Source organism: Acinonyx jubatus, chromosome C2 (genome assembly GCF_027475565.1).
Source record: "Acinonyx jubatus isolate Ajub_Pintada_27869175 chromosome C2, VMU_Ajub_asm_v1.0, whole genome shotgun sequence".
In the NCBI taxonomy this organism is placed as follows: Eukaryota; Metazoa; Chordata; class Mammalia; order Carnivora; family Felidae; genus Acinonyx; species Acinonyx jubatus.
Genome location: NC_069384.1, coordinates 154182272 through 154199702, shown reverse-complemented (window position 1 = coordinate 154199702; position 17431 = coordinate 154182272). Strand labels below are relative to the sequence as shown.

Sequence of the window (17431 nt, the reverse complement as noted above, 5' to 3'; positions counted from 1 at the left end):
AGAACTTGTCCCAGGGGGGAGGGCCCTCAGTATCTACCGGTGGCATGTTTTTGTCTTCCAGGGGCCAACATCCCCTACCAACCACAGCCCACCAGCTACGACTATGACGCCCCACTGAGCGAGGCAGGGGACCTCACTGACAAGTATTTTGCTCTGCGGGACGTTATCCGGAAGGTGGGTGCCTGGTCCGGGCCGCAGGGAGTGGGGCTTGGATACAGCCTGCTTTGGATGCGTTGTGCTCTGTAGATGAGCCCCTGGAGCCCTTGTGCTTAAAAGGGCGTATGGAGGGGAGGCCTCAGGTGGATTTGGTTGGCCTTGGGTCTTGACTCTCACCTGATTAAGAGCGAGCCTGTGAGCACGTTACTTCACTCGTCTATTCTTTGTGAAGCTGGGACAGTAGCACCTCATTGCATCATAAGGACCAAAAAGGACATCTGTGGGGCCCCTGGGCGGCTCAGTCTGTCGAGCGGCTGACTCTGGCTCAGGTCACGTTCTTGAGGTTCGTGAGTTCGAGCCTGCTGCTGTCAGCGTGGAGCCTGCTTGGAATCCTCTGTCTCCCCGCCCCTCTCTCTTCTCCTCCCCTGCTTGTGCTCTCTCTCAAAAATAAATAAACAGTAAAAAACAAAAAAGACCATCCATAAGGCATCCGGTATAGGCCTGGCACGTGTGTTGTCCGACAACTGGTGGCCGTTCCAACTGTTTGTACTGAAGGTAAGAAGATGTGTGTCCACGTAAGTAGCTGAAGCACGTAGGAGAGAGAATCCGCAGGCTTTGTGAAGCATGGTGCAAAGGTGAGCTATCAACAGCACCTCCGTTCTTCATCTGGGGCAAGTAAGTGCCACTTCCGTTTGGCCTGCCAGCCGAACGCTCAGTCCTGCTAACAGTTGTGACCTTTTGAGGCATCTAAAGCACCCAGGTGGGGTTTCCTGTCTCTGCTGTGGGTGTGAAAAAAAAAAAAAACCAAACCACAATTTTTCTGCTCAGTCACCTGAGTTTTGAAGTTAAAAAACAAAAGGTTTTCTGCCTATAAATGGTATGGACCTTTTTTTGGTTTAAGGATGCCTTAGTCTCAATTTAAGCCTACGTGTACAAATTCATCTTATGAAATACTTTAAGCGTATTGAAAAATGTGATCAGTACTTAACTCCTCAAAGAATTTGCCCACTTCGCCTGAATTTTCAGATTTATGGTTGAAATGTTGCGCTCGCTACTTTTTACTATGAGTTTCGTCTTCGCAGAGTTCATAGCGATGACTCCCCAGTTCTCTCTTGTATGTTCGTTCTGTTTCAAAGCTCTTTGTGCCTCTCTTTGGCATTTCCTTCCTTTATTTGAAACTTACCTTTGTAATTCAGCCTTTCTTCTTTCCTAATATAAATATTTAAGGTTATGTATTTCCTTCAGGTTCCTCTATAGCTCCTTCTTCTAAGTGTTGATATGTAACATGCTTACTATAGTTTGCTTCTAATAATGCCTGTTTGGATTTCTCTTTGGCCCTAGAAATGTTCAGAAGTCGTTCAGAAGTAGAAATTATTAACATGATTATTTTTATAATTCGTTGGTTTATAACATATTTGCATTCTGGGTAGAGAGCATGGTCTGTATGATGTGAATCCCTTGAAATATGTCAAACCGAGTCCTGGAGCCTGGCATGTATCAATATGAGTCAATGTTCCATGTGTTCTTGAAAAGACTGTATGTTTAGGGGGCGCCTGGCTGGCTCAGTCGTTCGAGCAACTCTTGATTTCTGCTCAGGTCATGATCCCAGGGTCGTGGGATTGAGGGCCATGTTGGGCTCCACACTGAGCATGGAACCTGCTTAGGATTCTCTCTGTCTCTCCCTCTGTCCCTCTCCCCTGCTCGCATGCTCTCTTTCTAAAATAAAAGAATAAAAATTTTTTTTAAAAAAAGACTATGTTTTAAAAAATTTTTTAATGTTTATATTTAAGAGAGAGAGAGACAGAATGTGAGCAGGAGAGGGGCAGAGAGAGGGGGAGACACAGAATCTGAAGCAGGCTCCAGGCTCTGAGCTGTCAGCACAGGGCCTGACTCAGGGCTTGAACTCATGAACCATGAGATCATGACCTGAGCCGAAGTCAGACGCTTAACCGACTGAGCCACCCAGGCGCCTCAAGACTATATGTTTTATAATTGTTGGATATCATCTGTGTACGTGTTCCTTAGGTTAAGCTTATTAATGGTGCTGCTGATATCTTTGATATCCTTCCTGGCTTTTTATCCATGTATTCTATTATTTGTTAAAGGATTGTGTTTCTCTTTGTAATTGTGTATTAGAATTAGGAATGCAAATTGAGAATGAAATCTTTCAGTATCATTTATTTAGTATCATCATGTATGTAGCCCTGTATCTCTAATAATGCTTTTTACCTTCAAGGTTTTTTTTTGTCTGATACTAATGCATTTTTTCGGTTAATATTTACTGCTACATCTTTCACAATACTTTAATTTCAACCTTTGAATATCTTTTTTTTTTTTCACATGTCCCTCGTTAACAAGATATAACTGGATTTTTGAAAAATCTAGTTTAGGGGCGCCTGGGTGGCGCAGTCGGTTAAGCGTCCGACTTCAGCCAGGTCACGATCTCGCGGTCCGTGAGTTCGAGCCCCGCGTCAGGCTCTGGGCTGATGTCTCGGAGCCTGGAGCCTGTTTCGATTCTGTGTCTCCCTCTCTCTCTGCCCCTCCCCCATTCATGCTCTGTCTCTGTCTCAAAAATAAATAAACGTTAAAAAAAATTTTTTTTTTTAAATAAAAAATAAAAAATCCCGTGAGGCATTATAATTGTATTAGACACTATTTGACTTGACCCACATTGTTTGTTGATTCACAAGTAATTCCACAAATGTTTGGCAAGTTCCCTCTATATGCCAGGTATGGTTTTGGCTATTTGGTATATATAAGGCTTCCTTGAGAAGGTAAAGCTGGAGTGAAGACTTCAAGGTGATAGGACAGCCATGTGGGACATCCGGGGTGAGAGCATGCAAACGGAATGTCAGCAGTGAAGAGGTGGCCATGTGCATGGCATTTCATGTACAAATTGTCCACCTGTGTTTCTTCTGTGTACTACCTGTGCGGGTTCCTTCCCCGTTTCTCTGCCTATTTGTTTTCTGTGTAATTTGCAAGAGTTCTTTTGTGGCATTTTTACCAGTTTGGGGGGTTTCTTCAGTGTTTTTTTTTTCCTGCGAAAAACAATCCTGAGTTATTATATAGTCAAATGTTTCACTTCTCTCTCTCTCTCTCTTTTTTTTAAATTTTTCTTTAATGTTTATTTTTGAAGGAGAGAGTGTGTGTGAGTGGTGAGTGGGGGAGGGGCGGGGGGGGGAGGGAGAGGGAGACACAGAATCCAAAGCAGGCTCCAGGCTCTGAGCTGTCAGCACAGAGTCCGACACAGGGCTCGAACCCACAAACTGAGATCATGACCTGAGCTGAAATTGGACACTCAACCGACTGAGCCACCAGGCGCCCCTCATGGCTGCTTCCCTAGCCTAGTAGTAGAAATAAATTCCTGTGGGGTGGTTACAATTTTTATGACTTCAGATTTTATGTTCAAATATCGATGTACGTGGAATTGCTAGTTTTGCTGTTGGGAGTGAGGTTGGGATTCAGCTTTATTCATCTCTTAAGTTACCAGCCGGTTAAAATATTTGGGTCTGTTTTCAGATTCTTTTATGTTACTGAATTTTTTTTCTCCTTTCCCAACACCAAACTGTTTTAATTGTTATTTTTACTATGTTTTATTATCACCTGGGAGGACTTGTCTTCCGTGTTTAGTCTTTCAAAATTTCCCTGGCTACTCTGTAAGTTCATCTTCCACATACGCTTTGGTATTATTTTATCAACTTCAAAAAACAAAACAAAAACCCAGGAAACCTATTGATGTTTTGACTCATTTTGTATTAAATTTGTGTATCAAATTAGGGGTGAAATTTATGACATGGAGTCTTAGCCAAGAAAAGTTGCTTCTCCTTCTCTTCAAGTCTTTTCTGATGTCCGTCTTGTTTTAAATTTTCTTAAGATAATCCTTGTCCTTAATATGCTTATTCCCAAATATCCTGTTTTTTTAGATACTCGTAAAGTGAGTCTTTCATTTCTTAATACAGTTATTAGATATATTTGTCTTTAAAATATGAAATACTCCCAACAATTTTAAGTGTATAAAATAATGTTGCAAACACCCATGTGCCCAGTACCTAGATTTAACCCTGGTTATCTCTCTGCCCCTCCCCCGCATTCATTCATTCTCTCTCTCTCTCTCTCTCTCTTTCTGTCAAAATAAATACACTTAAAAAAATAAATACATAAAGTCCACAATTCAGTGGTTTTTTGGCATCTTACATTATTAACTTTTTAAAATTATGATAAAGTATATAGAACATAAAGTTTGCCATTTTAACCATTTTTAAGTGTATGATCGATCCAGTGGCTTTAATTACATTCATAATGTTGTGTAACCATCACCACTGTCTATTTTCAAAATCTTTTCATCACCCCAAACAGAAACTCTGTAACTATTAAGAAATAAGAGGGGCGCCTGGGTGGCTCGGTTGGGCATCCAGCCTCGGCTCCGGTCATGATCTCCCAGCTTGTGAGTTCAAGCCCTGTGTCGGGCTCTGTGCTGACAGCTCAGAGTCTGGAGCCTGCCTCAAATGAGCTCTCTCTGCCCCTCCCCCACTCACGCTCTGTCTCTCAAAAATAAATAAACATTAAAAAATTAAAAAAAAAAAAAAAAAGAATCACCAGTGTCCTCTCCTCGCAGCTGCTGTAACCTCTACTTTCAGCCTCTGTAAGGTTGCCTGTCCTCGATATTTCATAGAAATGGAACCATACAATATTTTCCTTTTGTGTCTGACTTATTTCACTTACCATAATTTTTTCATGGTTCCTCCATGTTGTAACATGTATCAGAACTTCACTCCTTTTTCTGGCTAAGTAATATTCCATGCATGGATAGACCACATGTTGTGTAACTGTTCATCTCTTGCTGGACACGTGGGTTGTTTTCCATTTTTCGGCTATTTATTTATTTATTTATTTATTTTTGAGAGAGAGAGACAGACAGACAGACAGAGACAGAGTGTGAGCAGGGGAGGGGCAGAGAGAGAGGGAGACACAGAATCCAAAGCAGGCTCCAGGCTCTGAGCTGGTAGCACAGAGCCTGATGCGGGCTCAAACTCACAGACCGCAAGATCATGACCTGAGCCAAAGTCAGACGCCCAACTGACTGAGCCACCCAGGCGCCCCCCCTCTTTTTTTTGGGCTGTTTTTTTTTTAAAGTTTATTTATTTTGAGAGAGAAGGAGAGAGAGTGCGCGTGCGCATGTGTGGGCACGAGTAGGGGAGGGGCGCTGAGGAGAGAGAGACTCCCAAGCAAGCTCCACTGTCAGTGCAGAGCCCAATGCAGGGCTCGAACTCAGGAACTCTGAGATATCATGACCTGAGCTGAAACCGAGAGTCGGATGCGTAATCGACTGAGCCACCCAGGCGCCCCATCTTTTGGCTGTTTTGAATAATACTACCTGGGGCATCAGGGCACTGGTATCTGCTCAAGTCTGCTTCCCGTTCCTTCGGTTATTTACCCAGCAGTGGCGTTGCTGGTGGGTTTACTTTTAGAATAGTTTTCTTTCCGAAATAGTGAGCTCTTGATGCCTTATCGTCGAATGTGAAAACATATTTACTGTGCTTTTTTATGTAAAACATCACCTTATATTTGATCTCACATTTTTATTCTCCTATATTTCTAGCTCCCTCTTTCTGCCCCTCCCTCCACCCCAGAAACGCTCCCCCCACACTTTTCCTGACTCTCCCTGGCTCTTCTGACTGATGGTTGCTAGAGCTGTTTGCCATTGCCCGCCAGTCCCCTCTCTGCTGCAGTTCAAGGGCCCCTGCTCTACAGACCACCTGGCCAGGACGGCTAGGACCATTCTGACTGTCATACTCCGGCACTTTGCAAACACGCACCCTGCATTTCAGTGGCCTGGCTGGAAGGGGGACCTGTATTCCAGTCAGCTGGACTTTTAACAATCTCCAGTTCCCTTTTGGCTCCCTGATCTCTCTCCATTGTAAGCTATGGCTACAACAGTCTCTCCTTAGTGGACAGCAGGTGATATTATCACCAAGAACATTAGTGCTATTGCCTATGCCCTCTTAAGGAATGTGAAGACAGCGATATAGTCAGATACGAATGTCACAAAGGGTATTGGATAAGGCAACAAAAATGAATGTGTATTTTTTTAAATGTATTATTTTTTAGTGATCTCTACACCTGACATGGGGCTCAAACTCACAACCCCAAGATCAAGAGTCATGTGCTCCCCCAGCCGAGCCAGCCAGGTGCCCCAAGAGTGTATTTAAATGAGTAAAAAAAAAAATCATGACAAATTTAAAAATTTTAAGGATTAAAATAATCGCAAACGTCACAAAATTCCAAAGCATACTTTGAATTTATTAACTGAAACACATCTGCTATCCTTCTGGTTTTTGTCCCTGTTTTGTTTGTACTCTTTTTCTCTAGAGAGAGAATGGAAATCTTTCTCTTTAGCATGGCTTATTGAAATTTGTTTTTTAGAACGTACTGAGCGTTTTTTTTTAATCTTATTTTTTTTATTTTTTAAAATTTGCATCCAAGCTAGTTAGCATATAGTGCAACAATGATTTCAGGAGTAGATTCCTTACTGCCCCTTACCCATGGAGCCCATCCCTCCTCCCACAACCCCTCCAGTAACCCTCAGTTTGTTCTCCATATTTGAGTCTCTTCTGTTTTGTCCCCATCCCTGTGTTTATATTATTTTTTTCTCTTCCCTTATGTTTATCTGTTTTGTCTCTTAAAGTCCTCATATGAATGAAGTCATTTGATTTTTGTCTTCTCTGACTAATTTCACTTAGCATAACACCCTCCAATTCCATCCACGTAGTTGCAAATGGCAAGATTTCATTCTTTTTGATTGCCGAGTAATACTCCACTGTATATATATACCCCATCTTCTTTATCCATTCATCCATCGATGGACATTTGGGTTCTTTCCATACTTTGGCTATTGTTGATAGTGCTGCTATAAACATGGGGGTGCTTGTGTCCCTTCGAAACAGCACACCTGTCTCCCTTGGATAAATGCCTAGTAGTGCAATTGCTGGGTTGTAGGGTAGTTCTATTTTTAGTTTTTTGAGGAACCTCCATACTGTTTTCCAGAGTGGCTGCACCAGTTTGCATTCTCACATACTGAGAGTTTAGAAAACAATAAGTTTCACATTTTGTTTCTGATAATGTTATATACATATTTAAGATTATCATCAAAATTGAGGCAATCTCTCTCCAGTTCTTTCATATATGAGCTTGAGAATTTGGAGAAATTTCTGCAGACAGGTCCTGGCCCCCGACATTTGAAACCCTGTGTCTCTTGTACAACCCCGTACTTCTGAGGCTGGATGCCTCAGGGCACCATCAAGTGATGTGCACGTGAGTCAGCCTATTGGGTGTGGGGAATGATCTGTTGGTGATAGTGTATCCAGCCACCGAAGTGACAACGAGCTATGTAGATGTATCCAACACCCAAATTAAATAAACTCCATCTCAGCTCTCCCTGGGGTGAATCCCAGAGATGCCTGTGGCGGTTAAATTAGATGACTTCTGCACATTTTACAAAAACCCGTGACCATGTGAACGCACTGCTGGGACCCTCCCTGGGGACATTTCCGGATGCAGGAGATGAGCTAGGAAGCTGCTGACATAACCTAGAAATGAGATGGGGGGGGGGGGGGCGGAGAGGAAGCAATAGATTTGAAAAATGTTTCGGGGGTAAAATCGGTCGGATTCGGTGACTGCCCGCGTGCAGGTGTGAGGAAGCGTGAGGAGGCACTGATTTGTCTCGGTTTACAGCTTTTGGTCGGATAACCGGATGGGTGTTGTGGTCAGCAACAACCATGGAGGACTGCAGGGAAGGGACGGGCCAGGAAGGGGAAGGGGGAAGAAAGCTCTGCACTGGGTTTGTTCAGCTCCAGATGCCTTTGGGGACGTCCGAGTGGAGGTGTCTATCCGGCAAGTGCCTCACTGAAGAGGGAGAAGCTCCAAGAAGCAGTCATGAGGACAGGTCATCGGTGGAAGGGGAGGCTACAGTCCAGGGGAGGCTGAGATTGCCGATGGAGAGCTGAGCGAGAAGGGCAGTGGGCCAAGCGGGACAAACCCAGGGGGTCCCAGCGTTTCACCAGAGGGCACAGTAAGACGAACCCGTGAAGGAGACAGTCTCCAGAAATTAGTATAATTCAATAGCTTATGATAGATCATAGCTTGCCACGTGGTCCTTTGTTCCGTCCTCTTCTTTTCGGTATTCCAGGTTTGGAAAACAGAAAGGAACTGCTTTAAAAGTGGGATCTGTCTTACGAGACTTTGTAGACGTTCAGTCAGCTGGTTTGCTTGCACGGAGGAAAAGAATGGGATCATAAAAACCCCCACTAGAGCTGCCTCTTCCTTCACCAAAGACATAAAAGGCGGAATGGGTCTCTTCTTTAATCCATTTCAAGAGTAAGCTGGGTGTCGACGGACAGTATCTTTCACTGATGTGGATGCCCAGGGTGGATAATTTCCCATCAGGCTGCAGAAGCCTGTGCCTGGTGATGAAGGCTCCAGGTGGCCTTTGGCAGGTGACTCTTCAAGGTATGACAAAGCTCATGACATTTGCATTCTCTAAAATACTCTCTTTGCTGTGGGTAAAGCTCAACCAGACATGGTTAACACTTTGACCTCGAGTATGAACCATGAGACTGTAGGGCAGCGCCCTCCTCCTCCCTACCAATTCCTGAGAGGGGCAGTGGTGAGTTTATTTTTGTACGCTTTTGAATGAATTTAAGACCCACTTTCTAGTCTTGTTACAGTTCTTCCTAAGGATTCTATCAAAGATAAAAGTCCAGCTGGCTTTTTGGTGATGGGTCATGATTACAGAAATTAATCAAGTTGTACATTGAGGACCTTGATAACTGGAGCAAATATTAGGATTCCCTGAGGTGGACGCTGGGGCTGGGTGGGGACCGGGGATGTGAAAATGGCCAAGGTGACTTTTACTATTTCAGAGCTTAATGAAGTCTGAAACTTGACTGAGGACCAGTCTACACCGGCTGATTGATTGTTCTTCTTGGTTTATGGATGGAATGACATTAGCTCAGTGGGTAGACGCTAGCTGTCTCTTGTGGATCCACGGTGCTGGTGGAAACACAGTGTTTTATGTCTGATAATTAGGGCTAACGAAGTGACTATTTCATAACAAATGTGAGACTTCTAAAGCATTGCCTGCACTCTTGTGGTTCTAGTGTTTTCCTTTCCTGCAGAGTTGGCTTTTCTGGTTTGTCTTTCAGAGTGATTTCTCTAAAACGCCAATCTGGTCAAGATGCCTTCCATGACTTGGCCTCCTGTTTTCCTCAAGCCTCACTTTGCAACTCTCCCCTTCTTGTACGTGACTCTCCGGCCTGAAAATGAAGGTGCATAAGATTCCGTGAATAGGACAGTACTGTTGATATCTCCCAGCCTCTGCACATAATGTTCCCTCGCCTTCACCCATCTGGAAAATGAGAACACACTTCAGTTACCTTCTCTGGGACGTTGTCTTTGACCTGGCTCTGCAGTTAGTCGCGTTTTAACGTCTCCTACCGCCTTGCAGTGTGGACATCTTGAACGTGCTACTTCCCATAGTGCATTGGTGCCATTTGTTTACGCACATTTTTCACAGTCTGGATTAGGCTGTTTATATCCCCAGTGCCAAGCGTAGGACCTGACACAAAGTCCTTTCTTAATAAGAATTTGTTAGAAGAACGAATGAAAACGTTAGAGATCTTGGGGAAAGAGAGGTTGGTCGCCATCGAATCTATTGGATTTGACTGGGACAAGAGGAGCTTCTGATGTTAAATTTGTCCAGCTAAATAGGCAGGATAAGAAGCAACATTTATGACCGGTATGAAAACTCTGATTAAAGCACAGATTATGACAGAAAAATAAATTAAGATTCTGAAATAGTGTTTTGGAATATTTATCCTTTTCTGAAACATTAAATTCGTTTGATACAAGATTAGGATTTTACTATAAAATAATCAGTGAAAAATCACTAAGCTTGTTGAAAAGAAAAGACAGAAGATTGGGGCAAATGGGATAGACAGATGGAGACTTAATATCAACATTATGATGAGCTGTTACCACTGATTTAAAAAAACCAACATCCAGATCGACAATGGGGTGGAAGATGTAAACACGTATAGACATTTGGTGAAAACTTTGGCATACGCCCTATTAAGACTCATATAAAATGCTTATACCATTTGACCTAGTAACTCTTCACTTGGTGCTTTATTGAAAAGATTTTTTTTTAACCAAGATGATGCTATAGACATAAAGTTCATTGTAACACTATCTTAATATCAAGAATTGGAAATTATCTAAATCCTAATACTGAAAGGATGATCGTATCCATTTGGACGTAATATGCAGTAGGGGCATCAGGGTGGCTCCGTCGGTTAAGTGTCCGACCCGGGCTCAGGTCATGATCTCGCGGTTTGTGAGTTCGAGCCCCGCTTCGGGCTCAGTGCTGACGGCTCAGAGCCTGGAGCCTGCTTCCGATTCTGTCTCCCTCTCTCTCTGCCCCTCCCCCACTCACACTCTGTCTCTGTCTCTCTCTCTCTCTCTCTCTCTGTCTCTGAAAAATAAACATTGAATATATTATGCAATAAATAAAATTATTGTCAGTATTTAGACATGCCAAAAGTACTTTGGGTAAGTAGCAGTAGCAAATTACAAAACCGTCTCTAATCTTTCATGGCATATGTGCATAAGGAGAGGGTCCAAGAGGAAAACTGGAAGAGAAAAGGTATCATGGGGTGTTTTTGTCTCTGGAATTATGTTTAATTAATAGGAGACACTGTCTCTTGTACTGTTGTACAATAAAGGAGGTGAGGTGGAGCGATAGAAACAACACTCGACTTGGGGTCAAGATCCCAGCTCATTCCTTTGCCCTGTGATTCTCTTGAGCAAGTTCACCAGTCTCACCTCTAAAAAGGAAATATAATGACGGACTGTTAGGGCCTTTGTGCATAGCGAGGGAGACGACCAAACTAGTACAGAAGCATTCCATCCCTGTGAGCTCAGTGTAGGTTAAGGAAAGCTGCCTGTGCCGCGATTTTTTCTTCCAGTGTGATAGAGGAGATTGCAGCCCTGCTCACACTGACGCTGGACTCCACCTTGACTTTCGGAGTTAGATACGACATGGTCACTACTATGTGCAGGTGAATAGGGGACCTCAGCAAGCAAATTAGACGACTCTCAGTTCCCCTCTGTGGATTTGTGTTTGCTGCTTCTATTGGCCAGAGTGTGGGCTGGAGGAAGAGGCAGGGAGACTGCCACAGGAGAATGAGTGTGGCTTAGGACTGTCAGGGAGGCTGGGAAGAGAGACTTCCCATCTTGTCTGTCTGAGATCCACAGATACAACTACTTGGCCTCACATTCATTTTAATGTGAATCATGAAGATCGTTTTAATGTGCTTATTTTATTTTATTTTTATTGTAAGAGAGAGAGGGCGCAAGTGAGCGAGGGGCAGAGAGAAAAGGGAGTGAGGGAAGCAGAGCTCACCCGAAGCAGGGCTCAGGCTCACTGATGTGGGACTCAAATTCATTGAAGTCAGATACTTAATTGACTAAGCCACCCAGGTGCCCCTCATTGTATTTATTTGAGAGAGAGAGAGAGAGAGAACCAGCTGGGAAGAGGGGCAGGGGGAAGGAGAGAGAGAATCTTAAGCAGCCTCCGTGCTCAGCGCAGAGCCTTGATGCGGGGCTTGATCCTGTGACCCTGGGATCATGTCCTGAGGTGAAATCAAGAGTTGGATGCTCAACTGACTGAGCCACCCAGGCACCCCTTTAATGTGCTCTTTTAAAAAGGTCACAGAGGGGTGCCTGGGTGGCCCAGTCAGTCGAGCGTCTGACTTTGGCTCAGGCCATGATCTCACGGTTCGTGAGTTCGAGCCCCACGTCAGGCTCACTGCTGTCAGCACAGAGCCCGCTTCGCATCCTCTGTCCCCCTCTCTCTCTTCCCCTTCCCTGCTCACACTCTCTCTCTCTTTCAAAAATAAATAAACATTAAGAAAAATTTTTTAATCTTTAAAAATGTCACAGAACTATCAATTCATTGAATACTAGAAATACAGTTCAAGATGGATGGCTGACCACATACTTATCTCTTCTGCCTTTCAAAATGTTATTAAATGATTAAAAATGGTATTTTTTTAAATGAAGCCATCAAGAGGGGCACTATCCATGCATAAGAGATTTCAAAAAATTTCTGGGTAACAAAAATAGATGTAGGTGACTAAGGATGTAGCATGAGGAAGTCTAGGTCCCCAGTGAGTGTGAAAGGGGATTATTGAAACAGGTTAACAGGGGTGCCTGGGTGGCTCTGTCGGTTAAGCATCCGACTCCGGCTCAGGTCACGATCTCGCGGTCCGTGAGTTCGAGCCCCGCGTCGGGCTCTGGGCCGACGGCTCGGAGCCTGGAGCCTGCTTCGGATTCTGTGTCTCCCTCTCTGTCTGCCCCTCCTCCACTCATGCTCTGTCTCTCTCTCAAAAATAAACATTAAAAAAAAATTTTTTTTTAAAGAAACAGGTTAACAGGGAGTAGATTACTCTTAACCCTAGAGAACCAGGGTCCTGGAAACGCAGATGTGACAAAAGACAGAATGAAACAGGTGAAAATGGAAAGGCTAATGGAACTGCATATCTCCCATCAGGTCCTCCACTTTGCCAGCCCTCGTTCAAATGGACTGTCCGTCAGGGAGGCATCTTTTTAATAGTCAGAAAATTAGAATTAAAAAAAAAAGTGTGCAGCCTGAGAGCAAAAACCTTACATATCATGCCTGACTCCCTCCCAAATCACCCCAAAACAGTTCCCCACTGAACAAACCTTGCCCTTGTACACAGAGCACGATTGGCTTAGAGAAGATGGTTATGCAAATGCTGGTGCATTCATATGCATTACCATTAAATAAGAATGGATGGCCAAGGGTGGCCGGATGTTTGAAGACATCCATAACACCTGTACAGGAAAAGAGAAAGACCAAAATGAAGTAAACAGAAAAATAACCTCAGGGCAACAGGTAATTCAGGACAGAAATGAGAGATCTTAAGCAAAGCCGAGCAGACCCTCTCAAATTTATATCTTTTAGAGACATTTGGAAAGATGTTGCTTTCACACTATAAGAATGGGATACTTTGAAAAAGGAGCAATTAAAGAACAAAGAAGGCTTCCCCAAAATAAAAAGATAATCTCCTAGAAATTAGAACCAAAAGACAGATTGAAATAGAGAAAAGATGAGAGATACAGAGGAACAATCTAGGATGTCTAACTTACTTTTAAGGGAAAAAGATGAAGAAAAGAAAATATTAAAAAAATACAGAATTTTCTTCTAAAACCAAAAAGGATATTTGAGTTGCCCAGAATAATAAATGTAAAAAACACACAAATCCAAACACATCCTTGGAAAAAAATGAAAACATAGAGAATAAAGCACTTACAAGCTTCTAGAGAGAAGTCACCTTTGAAAGAACAAGAATCATCCGGTGACTCACACCGGATGATATGGGGGGGCAAATCTTGCCTTCTAAGGGAAGATGATTTTCAGTATAGAATTCTATACTCATCCAAATGATCGACTTAATATGCCATTTTCAGACATTCAAAAATTCAAAAAATTTCCCTTCCTAACCTAAAGGCAGACAGGAAAAGAGAAAGGCAATTAGAAACCCCAGGGGAAGGAGGAGAACACAAAAAGCTGAAGAACACAGAACATTCGTCATGATACATACTACTTAGCTTTGCATAGAGTAATATTTATATAATTATAATCATGTGAACACTGTTGATTGATTTTGAATTTAGAGTCACTATACAGGTGGTGGGAAGGTGTATGGGTACAGGACAGACTTTTTAACCTTGACAGTGTAAAAGTATAACTCATAATTTGGGGGTGGGAGTAGGGAAGAGAGCTCAGGAAAGGGTGCAAATAGACTTATCTTAAAAAGTATGGACACAGGGGCGCCTGGGTGGCTCAGTCGGTTAAGCGTCCGACTTCACCTCAGGTCACGATCTCGCAGTCCGGGAGTTCGAGCCCCGCGTCGGGCTCTGGGCTGATGGCTCAGCGCCTGGAGCCTGTTTCCGATTCTGTGTCTCCCTCTCTCTCCGCCCCTCCCCCGTTCATGCTCTGTCTCTCTCTGTCCCAAAAATAAATAAACGTTAAAAAAAATTTTTTTTTAAAAAAGTATGGACACAAAAGATCATCTTAATTGATGGAACTAAGAAATAGAGGTATAGTGTTTCAAGCTACAAAGGTAACCAGTAGAGAAATGCTGATATAACCATGTTGGCAAGAAAGAGAGATAGCCAGAACCGTACACGTGGGCTAAATTCTCATGTATTAAAGAAATCAATAATGTGTTCAAGGGATGAAATAAGAAATAGCAGATAAGTATAAATATAGAAACTAAAAGATGCAAAAATGGAAAAATTAAATGGATTTAAAAAATGGTTTCCTCTGAAGAATAGCACAAAGAGAATAGTCAGGAAACTATTGCTTTTCATTACAGCAGTCTGTCGTCTTCCTTTTTTTTTTTTTAATTTTTTTTTTCAACGTTTATTTATTTTTGGGACAGAGAGAGACAGAGCATGAACGGGGGAGGGGCGGAGAGAGAGGGAGACACAGAATCGGAAACAGGCTCCAGGCTCTGAGCCATCAGCCCAGAGCCCGACGCGGGGCTCGAACTCACGGACCGCGAGATCGTGACCTGGCTGAAGTCGGACGCTTAACCGACTGAGCCACCCAGGCGCCCCTGTCGTCTTCCTTTTTAAGTACTTTAAAAAAAATGGAAACCGAGGAGCGCCTGGGTGGCTCAGTCAGTTAGCGTCTGACTTCGGCTCGGGTCATGATCTCGCGGTTCGTGGGTTCGAGCCCCTCGTCGGGCTCTGTGCTGACAGGTCGGAGCCTGGAGCCCGCTTCAGATTCTGTGTCTCCCTCTCTCTCTCTGCCCTTCCCCCACTTGCACTCTGTCTCTCTCTCAAAAATAAACCTTAAAAATTAAAAAACCTAATAATAAAAATAATTTTAAAAGGTGGAAACCGAAGGAAAGGAAGGGAGGAAGAGAAGAATGGAGGAGGAAAGAAATGTGGGGAGCCTGTGAGATCATAATGCAATCTGCTTGGAGGTGGACACAGACTTCTAAGACTTGGCACTTATATCTTCTAACTCTAATTTAAGTGTGTGTGTGTGTGTGTGTGTGTGTGCGTGCGCGCTTAGTGTATAGTAAGGTTCTATTTTTATTTTAGTTTTTGGCTTTTATTTAAGAAAAATTTCAAACTTACAGAGAAGTCTCGAGAATAAAAGTAGTACATCGAGCGCTCGAGTATTCCACACCCAGATTCACCCAGGTCAACATTTCACTCTCTGTGCTTCATCATTTTCCCCTCACTGCCCCCTTGGGTTTTCTCAACCACTGGAGGGTTACATGCAGTAACCTTTAAATACTTTACCTTTACCCCTAAATACTTCAGTGTGTGTTTCATAAGAAGAGGTAGGAATATGCTCTTACATAACCACAGGAAATTTAACACTGATATCAAACTTTAATCTATCAGTAAGATTCAACCTGCGAGTAAGACTTTTCCTTACTTACAGCTACCTCCCTTCAAGATTCTGTTTGGCCCTGGGCCTTTTTCCTTTTCTCCCCCCAACTCCAGCCTTCTGCCATCACCTCATTCTCTCTCCTTGTTTTTGCTCTCTGCTTTGAAGTCTTTTCTTCTATAATTATTTGAATGATTCCTGGAGTTTACAATGCAGACATACACAGACATGCACACACACACGGAAGTAAAAGCTTTACCAAACCCTGTCTGGCGGGAGAAACCTTTTGTTCCTTTGCCTTTCCAAAAATCACCCGCACTATTGTTCGAGTCTTCGAGCCTCCTTTTGAAAACTGAATTGTATAGCTACGTTTCTGAGGGTTTAACAGCTTTTCTTTTTTCTTTTTTTTTTTTTTCTTTCTCCACTCTGGTTTCTAGTTTGAAAAAGTACCAGAAGGTTTTATCCCTCCATCTACACCCAAGTTTGCATATGGAAAAGTTGCTCTGCAAAAGGTAAGAAAGAAAATAACAGAACTGTTGGGAGTGAGGGGGTGGAATTGAGCAGTTGTGAGTGAAAGTGTCACGCTGGGGAATTGGTTCTATCTTTCTGTGAATTGGTTTTCTTTGAGACTGATGGGGTAGGTGATGTTTCTGGGAAAATGGGGACGTGCATGTGTCACATTGACGGGGTGAGCACATAGGGCATGAGCAGGAGTGGGTGGACGTTTGTACATCATTCAGGTCATTTTGGTTCAATTACCAGTCATCCAAAGCAGCTTCAGGACCTTTGTGGGAATAACATGCCACCTTGTTGTGCTTGGTGAGGTTCTTTTTCCATAATACACGTTTTTTTTAGGGAGTTCTCCAAAGCCACAGGCATTGTCATAGATCTTTGCACATGTAGTGTGCTTCCCTCCATCTCAAAATCATGTACTGATTTTTGGGCTCTGGTTTATTTGGTGAATGGGACAGCAAGGGGGAAATGGCTAGAAATTAATCATAAAAAGGAGTTGAAGACATTTTATTCTAGGAAAGAGAAAAAGAAGGGAGATTTCATTTCATTGTCGGGAGTGACGTAAGCCAAAATCAATTTGTTTTGACCATCTGTGTCTTCAGGATTTCCCCTTTTATAATCCCTAACTCCTACATCTGTTAACTCACAAGAGAAAAAAAAAAAAACCACAAGCAGTTACACATTTCTTAAGAATCTTGACATTCTAAAATAGTGTAAGTTTTTATCTTTAACCAAAATGCCAAACACGATTGTATAATTTTTCCGTTCGTGAAGCCCTTTGATACTATGATTGGTTGAGCTCCTGTGACATTTTCCACCTAGCGTCAGATACGTGTGTTACATTCTACAAAGAATGTGGTCTCTCTGCGTGATAGGAATCTTTCTTTAGTTTTGATCAGACTTGAATCACACTTGTAAACGGAGTATCTTCTATTTTTCTCCTTGCTGCTGGCTACTTGAGGAGGTTGGTTTGTTTTGGAGCTGCGGGAAATGTATTTTTATGCAACAGAAAATAGGTACAAATATTTAATACAGCAACATTGCTTAAACAAAACAAAACAAAACTAGCATAGTACCAAAAATACATTCTATTTGCCATGAAGGAGAATTGTGTGAGTAGAAATAGCTTTTCCTTATGAACTAAATGTTTACAGTTTAAGACAGCAAATTAGCACGCAACTGAATTCAGTTGACGTGGGACATGGTTTATGGAATAAACCGTTTACCGTGAGTGGAATTTCTTTAGTTGTCCACATAGAAAAGCTTCCATGT

At 42.8% G+C, this 17431-nt stretch overlaps 2 protein-coding genes across 5 annotated transcripts in view; one reads left to right on the top strand and one right to left on the bottom strand.

Moving 5' to 3' along the window:
- GLB1 (galactosidase beta 1) overlaps nucleotides 1–17431 on the top strand; it is an 86453-nt gene that overhangs the window by 41409 nt on the left and 27613 nt on the right. For all 3 annotated transcript variants that reach the window (XM_027040566.2, XM_027040567.2, XM_027040564.2), the window contains exons 10-11: nucleotides 62–174; nucleotides 16084–16158. In XM_027040566.2, coding sequence (XP_026896367.2) covers nucleotides 62–174; nucleotides 16084–16158 — 188 coding nt within the window. The remainder of the gene's footprint in view (nucleotides 1–61; nucleotides 175–16083; nucleotides 16159–17431) is intronic.
- CCR4 (C-C motif chemokine receptor 4) overlaps nucleotides 14634–17431 on the bottom strand; it is an 82057-nt gene continuing 79259 nt past the window's right edge. For both annotated transcript variants that reach the window (XM_027040570.2, XM_053221735.1), the window contains exon 3: nucleotides 14634–14858. The gene's annotated coding sequence lies outside the window, so the exon portion shown is untranslated. The remainder of the gene's footprint in view (nucleotides 14859–17431) is intronic.